We start from the raw sequence: 19,934 nt of genomic DNA, 5'->3' as shown, positions 1-19,934 counted from the left end.
GATCTCAGCATTGTGGCCAAGACCACTGATCTACTCCTGTCCTCTATCCCCTTCCTAGGAAGGTCTACCTTTTTAACTTATGAGACTTAACTCCACCCACTGCCTCTTGTCTCCCTGCTTCCTGCTATCCTACTTTGCCTCTCCATACCTTCGACAGAGCAAGTTCCCTACAGTCTTCTATCTCCTTTTCTCCAGCCACCAATCACCATCTTAAGGACTCTGAGAGCTGAATTTACAACCAAACAGACTATCAAGTCCCACAGTGTGTATCATCCAAGTATTCATCAAGTGCTGCTAGTAAAATCCCTCATAGCTGTTGCATCAACTTTCTGGTCCCTGAGCACTAGTGCTTTACCTCCTCTCTAGAGACCATAGAAGAGTCCACTCATCCCACCAGGTGATCATTATGTCCTTATCCCCTTTAAAACGTCATCATACTTGTGTAATACATCTTTGTAACCTCATCTGTAGATTCTAGCCTCTAACATTCATGTCTAAATACGGTTCTTCTTTGTTCAACACACACAAAAGCTTCATGGCATAGCCCAGCTCCATGCCTACTCACTTTGACATTTCTTTTCAGTATTCATGGCCCCTTCTGACTCTTTGCTTTATGTTATTACCTCCATTTCAATGTTCCACTTCCTAACACATCTGTAAATAGCATCCATATGCTATTTACCAGAGCTAATGTTCTCCCTCTCCTCCTCGATGCCATTTAGTCCCTCAGACTGAATTCCCTCTCACCTGCCACTACAGACTCAAAGCTACTGTGCAAGTTTCTGACACTTTCACCAGTCACCCCTACTAAGATTAATCCCTCAACAGCACAAGTAGATTTTGTATACCTCTTTCTCTACTATACCTTACTTTGTTTGAAGTATATGTACAATAAATATTTGTTGAAAGATGAAATTATTTAAAAAACCAAAATTCTTAGGCATGAAATGACTCAGTATATAAAGGCACATAGCAGAAGGAGAGATCCAAGTACTGAAAATTGTTTTCTGTCCTCCTCATATGCACTGTGGCATACACAAGTCCACATAACACACATGTACAAGCCTCACATGAATGAATACATAAATGTCTTCTAAATTCCAATTAAGCACCATTCCTGTCAATTAACTCACATTTTAAGAAAAGCAGCTAAAATACCATAAAACAGATAAATTTACATTTGTATTAATTTAGAATAAATAAAACCAATGATCTCTGCTTGCAATTTTTTATAGAACAATCACTCCAGAATGATACCTAAGCACTATTGTACAAACTACAATTCAAGAAATGGAGAACCTTAATATATTTTGAAGAAAGGAAAAGACAATTACATTTGATACTAAGATGGTACAGAGAAGGGGACTATAGATAAACATACATTTTCCCCATCGTGTCATAATATTAGTTTATGGCTTCTGGATCAAAAAGGAAAAATTCTGAAACTTAAGGAAACTGAAAAGCAAAATGGGAATTCCCAAACACCCAATTTTTCTCTGGAATATACTTTTGTGGTGATCAGAATATCAAAAGAAGTATGGAAGATAAGCTAAGTGCTTCAATTTGGGGGAAAGATTACTGGAATAATAAAATAATACTCCTCCATAGAAAATAATCTCTGAAACACAGAATCCTAAGACATAACTTTACCATGGAGACAGAAAGATTAAAAATCCCTAGGAAAACAGCTCTACCTGTAGAATATAAAGCCTCTCATGCTTTCACAGGCCAGATTTTTAGCCCACATATAACACAGAATGACTTGTATATGAAGAAACCAAGAGGGCAAAGGATGTAGCTCCTGGCATGTGTTTGGCACATATGAGGTCCTATATTCCATCCTCAGTACCCGAAGAAAAAACAGGAAAAAAGAAAGAGAAAGATAGGGTTTTGCTTGTTTTTCTAATCAGTAAAGGCAGATAAGAAATCTCTTTATAAATCTTCAGGTATATCTCAGAGCAAAAATGGGCCAATTTCAAATTGAATACTATAATAGTAGTAATAATAATAATAGTATACAACTTACTATATGTTTTTATTTTTAATACATATTTATTTTATGTGTGTGTTTTCCATGTATGTATTACATGTGTTTCTGGTGCCTCGTGAAGTCAGAAGAGGATGTTGGATGTCTTGAGATTTAGTTTCAGACGTTTGTAAGCCATCATGTTGGTTCCAGGTATCAAACCCAAGTACACTGCAAAAGCAGTCAGTGCTTTTAACTGTTGAGCCCAAGGACTTGCCCTCAATTTTCTAAAATTTGCTGTTTTAATGATTAGGCTTATACCATTTTCATTAACTCGGGTCCTAATTCCTGTCTTAGCACCAGAGGTGTAGAAAGCAGGCATATTGCCCCCATTCTGTAAAAATATAAATATAGAGAAATATTAAAATACCTTAAAAAGTCCAATGAAATTGTTGTATTTTTTTTGAACAGAGGGAAAAACATGGATAGATATTTATAAAGTTTTCTTAAAAAAAAAAAAAAAAAAACCTAAAGCCATTTGCTTTTATTTCTAATCTCTACTAACCACTTAATTAAACAGGTACCTAAATAGAAGGAATCAACCCTGGCTTCAAATTTCATTCACCCAAGGAAGCATTAAAGAGCACAGTCACAAAAACCTGAGTCAAGCAGAAGCTGGAAGGCTCAGGAGAGAGTCTCAAGTTTACTATGACTTGCTCCAGATAGAATGACTGAAGAAAGGGGCAGAGCACCAGATAATCTGAATACAGGGAAGAAATCAACAGTAAGAGTATCACAACAAGAGAAAAAGGCGGGGGAAAAAGCTTACTCTACTCTTTTCACAATTCACAGCAAAAAATTAAGCTAACTTTAACATATGATTGCAACCCACAGAATTATCATCTTTAAGAATATTACAACATAAGTATATCCATTAACACAGACATATAGCCACTACCAAAAATTAACATTAAAATAAAGATTTCAATGAGCTACTCCTTCTAATATTTTAACAAATACTTCTCACACGTTGATATAAAATGTCTGAACAGGGGCTCTTGAATATTGGGAGCAACCTAAAAGGAATGCAAATTGCTACAACAATTTTATTTGAAAGATTTTATTTTACTGTTGAGTAACAGAAACCTCAGCTTAAAATTTTCTAAGCATTTTTATTAGAATAAATCCGCAAACTAATACTGAAGACTAAACTTAAACTAGTAGTTGTTACTGTATTGAGACACAATCAATATGGGTGAATAGAGAACACAAGGACACAGGCAGAGAAGCCATGGCAATGAGTACAACTTACCTTGACATGGCTCTGGGCACCAAGATTGTAGATCTCTGTAGGTTTGACTTCATTGATGATTTTCACCAGGCAGGTGCTGTCGGTGAGGTCACCATAGTGCAACTTCATATCTTTAAGATTTAGAAAAAGATCAAGATATGAGATAACAAGAGAAGCATTCAATATTAAAACTGAAATATGTATTATTCATGTATGAAAATGAACGTCAAACTGGTATCCCCAGGTGTGACAGCCCATCCATGCAAACCCAGTACTTGGAACACTGAGAGAGATGGGTCTATGAATTTGAAGATAGCCTGAACTACTTAGCAAGATCCTACCTGCCTGCCATGTGTTACAATCCTGGTCCACCAACACAGAAACATTGTATGTGATGGTCCTTGAGTATCAAGAGTATTACTTTCATCTTTAAGAAACACATAATGTATAAAGAAAGGTTTTTGTGGATTTATAATAGTAGAATCAAATGGACTTGTTGTAAAAAATGGTAATATCCTGAAGATGTTAGACAATTAGCATATGGTTGTTAAGAATTTAAAACCTGTTATATAAAAGTATATCCACCATCATAGAGCCCTTATCTAGTAGCTGTTGGAAACAGAAGCAGACACCCACTAAACACTGAGCTGAACTAGAATCAGGATGCAGAGAGGGAAGACAAGACCAGGCTACAGAAACCCACAGAGACAGCTGACCTGAACTGGGAGGAGCTAATGGACCCCCCGGACTGATAGATGGGAAACCAGCATTGGACCGACTCAGGCCCCCCTGAACATGGGTCTCACTTAGAAGGCCTGGGAAGTCTAAGGGACCTCTGACAGTGGAACCAGGATGTATCCCTGATGCACAAGAGGATTTTGGGAGCACATTCCTCATGGAGGGAAACTCCTTTAACCTAGAGAAAGGAGGGAAGGCCTAATCCCTACTACAAATGACTTGACAGATTTTGTTGATCCTTCCTGTGGAGTAAGGGGTGGCATGGGAGGGAGGGAGAAAGGGAGGGAGACAGGGAGAGGGAAGTGGGATCAATATGTAAAATAAGAAAACAAATTAAAAAAATGTAATAGGGGCTAGAGAAAAAATAAAAAACAAAAACAAAAACAAAAAAAAAAAAAAAACAAAAACAAAAAACAAAATAAAAGTGAAATCTGGCAAACATCACCCTGGAATAATGTATATACCCTCTAAAGAAATCTACAACACACTGGTAAAGAGAAGATAGCTCTTTGGGGGTAATTGTGTTTAGATACCATCTTGTAATTTTAAAGACTCTTACAGTATATGTCCTTAAGATGGCTATGATATGCCTGTTATAGTAACATAACTCTTTAATGGACAATCAATCTATCTAAACTCATACAATGAAGCTGACCCTTATACTGACTTCATTGTGAGCAGTTTGCTAGCTTGGTCTACATCTAGATTCAATGGTGGTATCATTGTGCACACACACAAAAATATATAATTGAGTATTGCTCATCTGAAATTTCAAAATGTGACGTGATCCAAAACCCTAAAAATTTTACAATACTGACAATGTAATGTCACAAATGAAAATAACCATACCATGAAAACTGTTTGTGCACAAAATAATTTGAAATATTGTCTAAATTATGTATATAATACATATGAAACATTATAAATCCTATGTGAATAGTTGGGTCCTATTTATAAGTCATCTTACTATAAGCCTTAAAAAAAATCCAAATCTAAAATTCTCAAGTTCTTATCACTTTGTATAAGAGCTATTCAACACATAGTAACTTTCAAGAAGATACACAAGTAATTTAAACATCAGGTAGAAAGCCTATTCCATGGAAAATTGAATAACCTTCCTAATGATATAAATACCTAAAAGCAACCAAAACTTCGACTCTTTTTACAACTAAAACCTAAATCATTTGGGGGTTACAACCTCACTGTATCATCCCTGATAGCTAGAGACACTAAATAATACACAAACTTAAAAGCCCCATGTCCTAGACTGAGCTCTGCCCTTATCATGGCATGTGATCCTGATAAAGTCACTATTTCTCTGTGTCTCCATGTACAAAATAGTCTCTTTAACTACCTGAGTGAGGAGGTCAAGTGAGAAAGTATGTGCTATCTAAATGATACTTCCCCACACGGGCAAATTAATTAATAGCAACAAAAGTAAGAAAGCCAGTAAGTCCTGATAGTGATCTTTAAAGCAATTTAAATATAATTTGAATCACTATCAAGATTTGAAAACATCTTTGAGAATCATTTTAAAATTCAATGTGCATGAATTATGTGGGTAGGGAGGACCTGGGAGGATTTGGAATAGGGAGAAAATATTATCAAAATAAATTGTATACAAATTTTTAAATAATGCTTTTAACTTTTAATAAAAATCGTAATACTCTTAGAATAAAACATGAATGAATATTCAAAAATGTCAATGTGCAAAGATCAATTAACTTGAATAAATTAAGTCAAATAAATAAAAACAAAGAGTGTTCTTTTAATACAGAACTGGTGTTACTTAAAGGAACAGGGACCTGAACTGATGAAGGCTGAGCAAAGTTATGTTTTATCTATTTCTCTGAAAGTCATCTACCGAATATCACTCTAATAATCAAATCAAGATGGCATTAAGCCTGAGGCAGCTACAAGGAAGTTTTCCCCATCTTTTAGGTAAGGTGCTATTCACTGAAGTAATTCCTGGGTAAAAAACTGTGACTAGATAAGCTATGAATAATGGTATTTGAAAATATCTAAAGAGAAGAAGCAACAAGAAGAAAATTACTTACTTCCTTCAATATGAGCCTGTGGATTCTTATATAAATGTTCAATTCGACCTGTATTAAATGAACTGGATCGCCGTACAATTCCATGGACCTGAGTTTTAAGTATAAAGAGATAAAAGAAAATAATAAATATAAAATCAGGGTTAATAAGCAACTCAGAATTTCATCTGCTAATGTATAATTCAATAAAAAGAATGGGTAGCGCTTCTAGATGGTATTTTTAAATTATGAGAAACAGCTCCACTGGTTACTTTCTGCCTAACTACTGCCTGTGTGCTACCAGCACCCTGCTTCTGACCTTATACATGGTTTGCACTGCCAATCCCAATGTAAGTAATTAGATAATTACAAGTCTTCACGCATAGTTGCAGATACTCAAGTTTGTCTTCCAAACATACACACTCATACTGATGACAAAAGTATCTCTGGTTTGAAAGTGAAGGCAAACTTAAGACTGCAGCTGTGAAACTGCTTTTGACCTGTTAAACACAGAACATACAGTTTCCACGTTACCCTGAGTTCCCAGTGCTACTTCATGTTATTCTATTAATTTCTGGAGGCACACAAACAATCAGAAAGGAGCTGCTATTATGAAGCTGTATGGTAAAGTTAGAAAGTCAAACTATAAAGATTAAAGAAAAGATTAAATATTACAAACTTAAGACATAAAAGACTAAAAGGTTAAAAAAAAAAGACTTAAATAAAAAAAGTTTTGATGTGGCCATGGTCAGAGTGAAGGGATAAAGTCACTGAACAGCAAGGCATACCTGGCTGATATTAAAGAAAGACCACTGTGTCTGACACATGAGAGAAATTGCTCCACTTCCTCCTTGTGTCAAGATTTCTCCCTCCGTGCTGCCAAGGCTAACACTGGCTTATGTCACCAACTGCCGAAGTTCCAGTTGCACTGGTGGCAGTTTTAATCCTTGACTTATTTTAGAAGTGTTCTTTCTAATGTTGGGCAGATTCATTTACAGCTGAATACACTTCTATATTTTAACTCAATCGTTTTCTGTCTATTTCAAACCAAAATTAATCCCCAGCATGACTCAAACATTCCAAGTGCAAAGGGGAATTATAAGCACATAAGGTTTTCTTTCAAACAGAAAGAAATGTCATCTCTGCTTTACATGGCATACACAAGAAACTGACTTCTCTAAGGCCATGGCATGCCCACGATTAACAATTCTGTTAGTTAACTGCTTTGCCAAGAGAAAAGCACTCAACGACACTTTCCAAAAGAATAAAACCCAAGAAAAGTTGGTAAATATGAAAATACCTTAGAAATGTTGTAAACTCGGCTGACATTTTAGGAAGCAAATATTAAAGTTTAGGAAGCATTAAATAGAAATGTGTTATTATTAACCTTATAATTAATTGTATTTTATGATCTCCACTTTACAAGTTGTTACTGGATTATAAAGTCAAACTGATATACAAAATGAATGAATATTTTTAAGTAAGTGGCAATTTTATATATATACTAGTGCATAAGAAACTTGGTGTTTATACCAAAGCTATTCCTAATATTCAAATTTCTCCAATGTAAGTACATGGCTGTATTCAGTGGAAACTTTCTTTGTTCTAAAACTGTAACAGTTATTTGATAATTAAAATATAATCATTATTTGGACAGGTTTTTCTTAATTTTATTAAATTCTAGAGAAATCACATATTCCTATAGACAAAAGCACAGAGAAATGCCCTAAACATTCATACTTGCAAGGCTTGATGAGGATATTCCACAATCTTAACAGACTGGGATACCAAATCAGAGCAAATACAAGCTATATCTTTAATGTCACACTACACAGACAATCAAAAAACACTAGTTTTTGTTTTGGTTTTCCCTAACAAAAAAATGTGTTTGAATTTCCACTACTCCCAAATTTGGCATTTGTGTAGATGGGAAGAAAGACTTGCCAAATACTTAATCCATGACAGCAGGTATTATTCTAAGAACTAATGAAAGCTGAGTCTGTCTGCTTCTGAGGCAGGTGAAATAAAAACAGTAAGACAAGCCAAAATGTGTGCAAACTGTATAATCTAGTTAAGAATTTGAGATTAGCAGCTTTCTCTTTACAGAAAGACATAGGTAGGTCTTTTTCCAAGATATGGAGAGAAAAGGAGATGTGGATTAGGAAAGCAAACAGAAAACAAACAGGCCAAGTGACCTTTACATAAATGTAATCAGTATTATCATTAGTTAATAGCTAGGAATACCCAAGTTCTCAAGTGGAAGAGGATGTTTTAACAAACAAATCTCATGCCTCAGTCAACTGTCACAGAGGAAAATTTCAGGTTGTCTCAATATCAAAGATGGCTTGATTTCAAAATGCTGAGTTCAAAGTAGGTGCAAAAACAAAGAAAATTACTTCATTACTTAGCAAAAGAGATGATTCACACCACTGGATTACCAATTCTCCAGTGTCTAAATTGTTCTTGGAGGAGGATGGCTCCTAAGGATGGTTAATGACATTCATCTTTGGAAAGCATGGATCACCTAGATTGTATCAGCAGCTGACATTTACACAGCAGTGACCACATAGCAGACTGTAGTGAGATAGTTACATTGTCTCCTTCTGTGGCACTGACCACGCCCATTGGGGGGTGGAGCCATGGGCGGAAGTGGCCGGAAGTGACCTGTGGAAGGAGGTCTCAGGAAGAACCCGGAATGCGCTTTGGCTGGGGGAACTGGGATAGGAGAGCATCCCGTGGAACTTGCTGGTGTTCATCTATCCAGGTTGTAAGTTATTTCTCCCTAAATAAACATCTATTAGGCCTATTTGTTTATCCTGATCCTTATTTAACCGCAATAGCAGACACTGGCCTTAACTAGTGGTAAGGCCAATCTTCACAATTACCATACCACAAGTGACACGCTGCGTAGTTTACACCATGGCAATCAAGGGGCACACTTGTACTATGGTGTCAGTATACAGTGCAGTTTGAAAATGAAATCTATATGAAGAATGGCTTTTTCTCTAGCCAAAGTACCAAGCGTCTGAAACAAGAAAAAAAAGCCTCTCAGATCAAGGAAGAATCAGGAAAAAGTCCATATTCTAAAACACTCCCCACACATAACAGCAGTGTTTGAATTCAATCTTTTCTGCTTTGATATCCATCTCAGGAGAGGCAGTCATGGTTTCTTTCACGGAAAGGAAACCCATGATGTACCTACATTCTGATATGCAGTGTTGTCGTTGTCGGATTATTAAGAAAGATTCTCTTATATTCACAGATACATGTTATCTTTTGGAGACTTTGGTGATTTTTTTTTTTTTTTTTGTCCTTATATCTCACATTTTTCTCTGTGCAAACTGAGCACACATTGCAGTGGTCACCCTATGTTGTTATCTATCTAAAACTGCGGTGCTGAGAAAGTACTTGAAGCTAGAATGTACTTCCATGGCAGGGTTCTCTCCTGTTGATCTTCCTTTTTCCCTGAAAATGAGAGAGAATGCACAGCTCTAGGATCCTAGGCATGAAAACTTTGAATGTTGTAATTAATGAGTTACACTAAAGTACCTGCCACCCTTCACTCTCTCTGCCTCTCCTGTATCAAGAGGCACCCTCTGTCTCACAAAGCTCCACTGGCTAAGTGTTTCACACATGTTCTCTCACCTCATTCTCCAAAGAATCTTGGACAATAGACAGATATGGTCACCACCCCTACTTATAAAACAACAACAAAAATAGGAAGGAAGGAAGGAAGGAAGGAAGGAAGGAAGGAAGGAAGGAAGGAAGGAAACACTGTTTTAGATGGGTCAAGAAATTGGACTGACGACATGGAGCCAGCAAGAACAGAGAAAGGATTTAGATATAAGCCACCCACTACCCAAGTCCCAGGGCTGAACACTGTAAGGATTAGACGGCTTATTCAGCTCCATGATCTGTCCTAGTCAACAGGGAATAAAAGAAAATTTACTTTTAGTTTTAGCAAGCTACAGAATATATAATGCATCTAAAGTATCTTCAGGGTAACTGCCCAAAAAGCCAGATAATACTTGATTCTCCTCACTATGAAGACATCTGCAGATACTAAAGGAAGAAGGAGATAGTCAGACATGGTGGCACATTCCTGTAATTCCAGAACATGGTAGGTAAATTCCAAGCAAGCCTAGGCTATTTAGCAAGACCCTTTCTCTAATAATAAGAATAATGTTAATTATAAAAATAATAACAATAAACAAGGATGGATGTGACACCTTTTTTTGATGTAAAAGCTAAGAATCAAGCAACTATAAAAACTATTATTCCTTATGTCTTCTCAGTAAGAACTGAGACAGAAATAAAGATTATAGATGATTCTCAATATCCATAGGCTCTGCAACCATGCACATGATAAACTGCAGCTGCATCTATCTGTCTTGAACAAAGACAGACTTTTCTTTGTTGCACAATTAATATAGCTAGTTATAGAATATCTGTATTGCATTGGGTATAATAACTATCTTAGTGATGATTTAAAGTATACAAAAGAATATATATAAGCAATGCACAAATACTATAACATTTTCTATATGTAACTTGAGTATCCTCAGACTTTGATATGTGCAGAGACTCATGCACATATCCCCATGCAGATTATCAAAAGGCAATTAATTGTATTTTACTTTAGAGGACCCATTCAGAATGTGACCAAATGAAAAAGTTGCAGCAACCACATTAAACATGTTCCAAGCTTCAGGAAATGAAAGGTACATGGACAAAGGAATAATTAAATCTTAGCATTCTGTTAATAAATGCTATTCCTGGGGATCTGATGCTCTTCAGAGACCCAGCCTCTCTGTCTGGTACTGGAGTCTGAACTTTCCTTGGAGTACCTGTCATGCTCTGTCTGTCTGTTCTTGGCTTTAATGATCCTAATAAACTCCTTGGTCCCCAGTAATTAAAAAAAGTTATTCATTTGCATACATACTGTTCTTTGATATAAATTTTCTATGCCTGTTATAATTATAGTAAAAGCAAAGGAGCTTAATTGACTGTGTTATTTTCCCCACTGAATTGGCTGTACTCCTCTACTGGCCTCCTTCTATATGTCAGGCTGACTGTGTCACTAACAGCAAATTAAAGTCTGCCTCTTCTAGTAGAAGAACAAAGCAGCCAGAGCATCATGCCTCTTACAGAGCTGCTCCTGGCCCACACTTTGCTACCAAACCTATGTTGTTTTTAGTTATTTCTAAGCTTCCTACTATTTCTGAATAGTAACTGAATCTGAATGAAGTCAAAGTAGTTCAGAGAGTAAAGTCAGCAAGATGGTTAGAACATAAAACTATGTGCTGCCAAGCCTGATGGCCTGAGGCCAATCTCCCAGAAAACAGAATTAGCTGCCACAAGTTGTCTTGTGACCTTCACACACACACACACACACACACACACACACACACACACACACACACACACACGCTGAAGCATATACACATATGCACACAAAGAATAAAAAATAATGTAATAAAAAGTTCTTAAATAGTTTAGAAGTAAGGCTCCTACTCGCTCACCCAGTCAAGTCATTCATTAGACTTCATCTGGTCCTTTGTACAGTAGTACCCTATCTGTTCACAGGGAAGCAGCATCAACAATGCCCAGAGACATGTAAGAAAAAACAATCCCAAACTTCTGAGCCAGCCTCTAACAGAACCTGAGATGGGTCCACACAAAAGACTGAGTCTATTGGGGAAGATGTGTGTATTCATCCAAAATTGCTGCCACTGACCTCTGAATTCAAATGTGGTCAGACATGTTCCTAATCATTCAACTACACATATGCTAACCCCATACTAAGAACAGTAGCTGATATCCTGAAAATTTTCCAATGCTTTCTGGTTTTTGTTAATCTCTCTAATGTTTACTGTGACCTAAGCTAAAAGGATAAAGCCTGATTTACCATCAGAACATTCTACAATAATATGAATTATCTCCTAAAACTGAGGAAAGCAGACCACTGAAATTAATATAGCACACACAAAAACTCTTTACTCTTACCACATCCATAAAGCTCATGCTTTAACCACATAGAATGGAAGACCTTCCGCTTGTCCTCTCTGACCTGTCTTATCCTTTCATCCTACCAATCACAGTTTCTAATAATTTTTGGCTCTCACTACTCTCATCGCAACATGTCTATGATAATTTCTCTCGATTAACTGTGATTGCCAAGTAAGTCTTCTGTTGCATTTCTGTAAAGGAATCAGATTGGCTCTTTTAACTTCAAGTGTTAATGAAATTAAAACATTTGCAGCTTACCAATATGTCTTAAATTCTCACTGCATCTAATTTGCAAATAATGCATCCCCCTTGTGCTCTGAAGCCGTATTCCTCAATGAGATACCTCAATAGAACTTTACTTTCCCGTGCCAGTCTTCCCTGCCTTCTTCAATAGCACTAACAGCAACACATTTGCAGCCCTCCTACCTGCAAATGATTAATGCCTACACAACATGACTAGCATAACAGCATACAGCCACACACACACTTTCTTGTCACCAGACTATACTCAGTCACTGATTAGTACTTCCAACTTCATTTCTACTCATAGTCCCACAGGTCCACTTCAAAGTATATCTCAACACCCTTGTGATTAGAGCATCACTCAACATATCATCTCCATCTTCAACAACTCAATAACTTGGCTTACACAGCTACGTATTCTGATTCCCTGGCAACTCATTCACATCACTGGCTACCATACATCTTTCTTTAGCAGCAGACCCTATATATCTGTACAGCACTTCAGATTTATCTCCACCATATATTTCTGTTCTTTATTAACATTTAGGTTAGCAACTTGCCTAAACAACAGCATTTCCCTAAAACCAATGTTTTTGTACTACTTATGACCTGTTCTAAGATACTTTCTTTTGTTGAATTTTCAGCCTCTCTATTACTATAGCAATCTATTCCTATAGACATATATTTACATAGGTATTCCGATAATTATACTTGTTTTACTTTGGTATTGCAAGGCATAGAACTACTATACAAGAAAGCAGAAGGTTCTACACACTGCTATGACTTATTATAGTCAAAGCTATCATGAAAATATTGACTAACAATAAGAAAACTATTCCCTTTTTCATCAAATCCTGTCAACAAGCCAAATTCTTTGCAGTTTTTTTTTTATATTTGTCCAACTGAATATTTTTATACAAATTGCTGCAACTGATGGAAGTAAAGAGAAAATGTACAAACTAATAATACAAACATTGCCAAAGTACACCAGAAATGAGTCAATGTATAAGATTTTATTCTCTATAGATCATAAACTGACACATAGGTACATCCAGAAAATGTTCTTGAAAAGCACTCACTAAACCACATAAAATTTAATAGAAATTTTTTATTTCTAATGTTGAAGAACAAAACACAACGATAATAGAACCAACATGAATCACACAGATTCATCTTCCATAAAATATGCAGCTTCCTGTTAGAAAGCAAACACCTCCAGATGTAAATCTTTCATGCAAGTTTGCCGAAGATCATCTTGGTTTTTATTGCTCTGTGCAATTTCCAAATTAAGTGACTTCACCATAAGTGGAACTTTTTAATGTAGCACATTACATCATAAACTACATCATTAACCCTAACACTGTTGCAGTCAGGCTCACGCAGGCTGTTGCTTTATCAGAAAACAAGGGAGACATGCAGAACAGCCGAACCCCGTGTGCTCACCAGCAGATAGACAGCACAATGAGCTGGCAACATCACCGGCGCCATGGCAGAGTCGTGCTTGGATTCTGATTTGTTATCAGAGTTTCCGTGGAAAGCACACACAGAGGAAGCAAAGCAGCTGCATCCTAACAGTGCAGGGCAACCCCAGGAGCACTGAGTCACTCACCTCGTATCCTTTCTCCAGCAGGAATTCTGCCAAGTATGAGCCATCCTGGAAAGAGAGGGAAAATTGAGAAGTGTTAGACCAATGGTTGCTGGGACAGAATTGTGATCTATACTAAGAGTTTTGAGACCATCATTTGAAATGCAATTTGAACAGAATAAAAATCACAGGAACCAAAGTAAAAACAAAAGTGATAAGGACAACAAACACCAAATGGTGTTTGACTATTAACAAAGTAGACAAGGACATATATAAGCATTGCTGAAGACAGGAAGAAATCAAAACCCAAGCAAATAACAAGAGCAACAGAGAGAGTACAAAGTTTCAGTATCACATGGATCTGGGTTCAAGTTTTACCATTTACAGGCTATGTGAAATACACAAATATGTTAGCAAAGCAAAATGTCTTAGTGCCATAGGAATACAACAAATTTCTCATGGGGATGATATTTATTTTTATTTTGTTGTTGTTGATGATGATGATTTTTATCCTTTTAGAGAGGCAAAAAACAGCTTCCCAGAATTAAATGCAACATAGAAGAATGCAACACATCTTTGTATCATTAAACAAATGTTCCACACCGTAAACAACTGCAACACATCTTAAAACAACCCAAAGCCTCCCCCACCTCTTATGGGAATGTAGTCACAATGTTCTCCAATCTGCTTCCTGTTGTCTGTGGGTGAAGGAATCTTTAGGGTACAAGAGAGAAAATTGGATACAATGACCAAGTCCTGGGAAGACCAGGTGTAATCTTTATTGATAGATAGAGGGTGATATTTAAAAAGGAAAGTGGCAAATTCAAAAGGAGAGGGTGAGCACAAGGTGTTGCCATTACTAAGAATGACTCCACAGAACTGTGGAGAAGGCTGGAAGTACTATGTAGTAAGGTAAGAACCTCCACAGGAGGTTTCAGGAACCAGTTAGCAGCTAAGCCCTAGGGCTGTAGAAAGCCACTGAGTTTAGAGGATTTGAGGTATAGAGGGTTAATGGGATAGGATTCAATTAAAACTGCTTTATCATATATGTGTGCATATATACAAACACATTTCTAAAGAAGAAACAACTACTTCTATGAGTTGATCTTAAAACATGCAGTGATTCCTGCCTTAAGGAGGAGATAGCTGAATAAACACGGAGAGACTCAACTGGTAATAAAAATTGTTTTAGAAATTTCCAGATGGGACTTTCTAGTTAAATAATTTCATGACACTAAGAGAGAAATATGTATGACAGAGATCTAATTAAATTAGTCTGAGGCCAATGGTTGAACTATTACTATTTGAGGAATACTAGCAACTCTCAGAGAAAGGACTAAGTCTTACATTTTGGAGCCAATTCCATAATTGCTCTTCAGCGTTTTACCCCAATGGCGAGTCCCTTCGATTCAACTCAGACTTAAATATAAAACTAAGGCTCCAATTAACACAAACTTGTGTTCTGTAAAGCAGCTAGAGTATTGAGGTTTTTCTTATGTTTCACAAGTTTGAAAAAGCTTAAAATATCCCTTTGAGGTTTAGAAATCCCTTCCACATATTTCAGTGGGGGGGGGGGAAATGACACAAATTTTAGTATTGTCATGATCTGACCTAAAGTTGGTAAGGGAGCCACCAATGGGTCCTGAAAAATGACAGGGCTGCCAAGTGAGTGTTTACAAGGTTAATTCAGAAGTCCTGCATGAATTCATGCAGAATGGCAAGGCCAGGTGTACAAAGAGCACATTCTGTGGTTCATTAAAAACTCAAGCAGATTTTATTCTGACTTTTTGACATAAATATTCTGGTTTATAGACTTGCGTGGAGAAGAGCTTGGCCTTTTCATCTCAATCTTACAATGTGTATAGGTTTTACACACGTTTAGATGTTAGCCAAATCAAATTGCAAGGCTGAACTGATTCAAGCCAGGATAAACCAAGCTGGCCTATATGATCACTGGAAGGTTGTAATTTGTTGCAGGTGTGTGTGGAGGGAAGCGCTGTGAATCAACAGCTAACAAAGCAGTCTTAAAGAAAATAGCTGTACTGATAATAATTTGACTAAAGATTTCTAGGAAGCAGACTTGCTTTTCTTACAGCATTGTTACCTTGAAGCATCCAATACTATACTCTCCACACTATCCACATGGCATAAAACGGAATGTTTTATGTTCTACCATACTCATACAGAAGGGATGGGGGTGTTACTGGCTACTGGAGAGCTGTGATTATTCAGAAAGCTGATGTGAAACAGACCTGACCAGGACTGAACCCTGTCAATAAGGTCTTGTTCTTCTCACCCAGCCTGCTCCTCAAACTTTCCAACCACACTGGAACATTCTGAACCAGCAGTGGCATTCACTTCCTCCTCATTTCCTTGCCAGGCCCCTCTAGTGATAGGGCCCAGGCTGCACAATGAGTGGGAAACGAGCCGAGCAAGGGCTCTTGGTCTCTAGCCCAGGAGCTCAGCTGGCCTCCCCCTCATCCTCCCCACTGGCCCTTGGGGACTCCTAGGAGACATGGTATCTGAGCATGCAGCCAAACCAGAGGGATGGGTGATATCAAGAATGCTCCAATCAGACTAATGACTAAGATGTCACATCAAGAACCTAAAAAGTCACATTAAGTTCTACCAGCTAACTCTTGAAACCAAAGGAAACAGGCTAGATCTGCTCATTTGCTAGGACCCAGTGGTAAATTCCAGCCAGGTTCAAAAGTCATTTTTTAAAAAGGCATTTTAATTAGAGAGATAATATCCCACCTGTGACTTTTTAAAATTTAATTCTTCATATTGTTATTAGAGGCACTGACTTTATATGAAATTCCAGAGCATTCAAGACAATCACTATGGTTTACTATTTTCAAGACACAGAAACATTTTCTGTTTTTTCTCTCACGTAAGAACTCGGAGAGGAGGGTAAACAACCATTTGGCATCTCAGGTAACCAAGATATCACACAACTAGTTATTGATGAAAGCAGAACTAGAATCTAACTCTTTTATTATCTGAACTAGAAAATAATCTTCCCCACTACTCCCCCTGGGAGCTACCAAAACATGTCAAACCCCAACAAAGTAATCAAAGACCATTAAAGGGTTCATTTTTCACACTAACTTGATTTGGCCCTTTTCCATTACAGGATGTTTTATAGATTAAACAGAGCTTCCAACTTTAATCAAATGACCCCCACAAAGAGAAACCCTGTAATTCTAGAATACTCCAGAGCTCAGAAGAGAAAGAAAAGATGGAAGCCTAAGATTTCCCAGGTCTTGGCTCTGTCCAAGCACATGCCCATAAGGCAGCACAGAGCAATGCAGAAAGGGATCCTCTGGGGATAAATATATGTGAGAGAGATGAGGCTTCTTTATATGTTTTTGTGTGCCTCGTATCTATCACACATTTACATACTCATCAGTTTCCATGAGGCAGTGAGAAATATCCCACAGAGAGCCACATAAAAAATTAGCCATTATTCTAGGAATCAGCAGGCTCATACTTCAACTATTACAGGAAAACTATGTAATACCCCAGATCTACAAACACAGAAAGCTTTATCCCCTCTTATCAATAGCCAGAGATGGGAAATGACTGGGAATGTACTAACAGGATTTCTAACTCAATGGGCAGACAAATAAACAAGTACTACTATCCTATAACCAAGGTGATAGCGTTTCTTTTCTGTTTTCTACCAATGTATTTGCAGCCAACATGAAGAACTGAAAAGGAGAAAAACATGACTGTGATGTGCAGGACAGTGTGCCTCTGGAACGCATGCTAACTCACATCTCACATGGCTTCCCTTAAGGCACAATTGGATAGCAGCTTTGAAAGAGTAAGATGGAGAAAACTACACTGCCGAGTGACATCAGTCTCACTCAGACATGTCTCAGCATGGGGCTGAGGATAACTATGAATGTGGCATAAAACAAATAAAAATTTCTTAAAATGTTATGACATATAACTTTGGCTTTTTTTTTGTAATTAAACTGCAAATGGTTCTCAATTGTGAACTCCATGCATGCAAAGTAACAATACCAAAAGGTTAAACACTCCTAGTAAGAGATAGAATACAACGTATTTATGAGAAGAAAGTACTTGTTTGCATACCTTTCTAGTCTCTTTCCCTCTATATATTTTAATTATTATAAAAAGAAACATCTTTTGCTGAGAATTCCCAAGAGTTTGAAGCCAGTCTGGGCTGAGTAGTTTACAGGAAACTCTGGGCTCCACTGTGAGACTTTCAAGCAACAACAATAATAATAGACATGCACCCCAAAAAGCATCTTTTCAGCTAATCACTACTATAATATCAAGGCATTATGTACTTACAATAAGAACTATGTATCACATCAATTATTAGGGAAGAATGCTGTTTTAAATCAGAATGAAATTTTCCATTTATTTAATCACTGGGCTATGAAACATCCAGGAGAAGAATATATTTAACAAGTATTGACACCTGGCTCATGTTTTTAGCAAATCACTGGATAATATCTATGTCAAACTCAGGATTCAAAAGCCCGTAGGGACCAGTTAATATAATGCTGTCGTTTTACAGATCAGGAAATTGAGATGCAAAACAATGAAGTGTTTAGTGTAAAGTCACACACTGGGAGAGTAGAACCGGCATGCCCTCACATACTAAAAAAATAATAATAAAAAGCAAGTCTCTAGAACCCTAGAGCCCAGAATTCTGCACTAAAATCTAAACAATTCAGCATGAAAGTGTACATCTATGCCTCAGCACTCAGAAGGTTGAGGCAAAAGGACTGAAAGAGGTAGCCTGGACTACATTAAAACCCTGCCTCAATGAAACAAAACTCAAAACCTAACTCTGTAAAAGGAAAAGAACAAACTAATGATTACAGTTGAGCAAACAGGATACTTAGTCTAACACATTACTGCAAGAATAACAAAAACAAAGTCAATAGTGATTAATAAAATAATAACTGACTGAATAGTAAAAAGACATCTCAAAGATATATTTCCATCTCATAATCTTTATAATTCAAAATTATTTCTCTATACAAGTTGCTATTACCAAGGAATACACTTTCACTTCCACTTACTTTTTTTGTAGGGAAAATCATAGAAACACAAAATGATAGTCAACTATATCTGAACAAAAGAGATGACTATGCCCAGCCAATACCCTCTGTAGCCACATTTCTTTCTCTACCAGGAAAGGGACCCTCTAGGCATATGCTCATTGGCTCATACATGCTAGGAAGGAAGAACGGCTCTGCAGCCAAATCCTGGCTTCCCAATGATGGGCGGTGAGTACAAGGTTAATATTAATAGTCAGTTTCCAGAAAGGTAAATCACCTCCAGTCATCCTATAAGTAAGAAAATGAAGGAGAAAGCACCAATTATACCTACTATTTGAATCTGTCAAGTAGCAAACACCTTTTTAAAAAGTAATCCTTTATTGTTATTGTTTTTCTTTATTTCCCACATGTGGTGTGTGCATGTGTGTGCGCATGCGCACAACACTGGACACAAAGTTCAACATCACAACTTTATGAAACAGTGTTCTTTCAGGGAAATGAAGCACTGTAAGAACTAGTGGAATAGAATGTCTACTGTGAGATGGTCTCTCCTAGGAATGACAGAGATATTACAACCAGGATATGGCAAAAGCATGGCTGCCTATACAAGACCCAAATGATGACAATACAATAAACATGCTAACATGAGAGGGGGAGTCTCAAAGTGCCCTACTCGGGGACAAAGAACTATAAGATACTAATGTCTGCTGAGAGGAGAATTAGTCTTCCCCAGAGATACTAAGTGGTCAGCCTTGAAATCACATACATACAAGCAACATTAAATGGACTCAGGAGGTTATATTTATATACGTATGTGTGTGTATATATATATGTGTGTGTATATATATATACATATATATGTATGTGTATATAAATACATATATATTTATATAAATAAAAGGCATGTGAGCGTAACAATAATAATCAAAGAAAAAAGGTCATGAGTTTGAAAGGGAGTTGGGGGAAGAATGGGAAAAGTAGAAGGGAGGGAAGGGGAAGGGAGATATTATATAATTATACTTTA

At 37.0% G+C, this 19,934-nt stretch overlaps 1 protein-coding gene across 1 annotated transcript in view; it reads right to left on the bottom strand.

Moving 5' to 3' along the window:
• Positions 1 to 19,934, bottom strand: part of Gmds (GDP-mannose 4,6-dehydratase) — a 518,409-nt gene that overhangs the window by 417,914 nt on the left and 80,561 nt on the right. Inside the window, exons 2-4 of the mRNA XM_051194481.1 lie at positions 13,890 to 13,934; positions 6,053 to 6,140; positions 3,279 to 3,388 (exon numbers count right to left, since the gene is read on the bottom strand). Of these exons, the coding sequence (XP_051050438.1) occupies positions 3,279 to 3,388; positions 6,053 to 6,140; positions 13,890 to 13,934 (243 nt within the window). The remainder of the gene's footprint in view (positions 1 to 3,278; positions 3,389 to 6,052; positions 6,141 to 13,889; positions 13,935 to 19,934) is intronic.

Source organism: Phodopus roborovskii, unplaced genomic scaffold, assembly GCF_943737965.1.
Source record: "Phodopus roborovskii unplaced genomic scaffold, PHOROB, whole genome shotgun sequence".
Lineage (NCBI taxonomy): Eukaryota > Metazoa > Chordata > Mammalia > Rodentia > Cricetidae > Phodopus > Phodopus roborovskii.
Note: the sequence above shows the minus strand (reverse complement) of the source record. Positions and strands in the feature narration are given on the sequence as shown.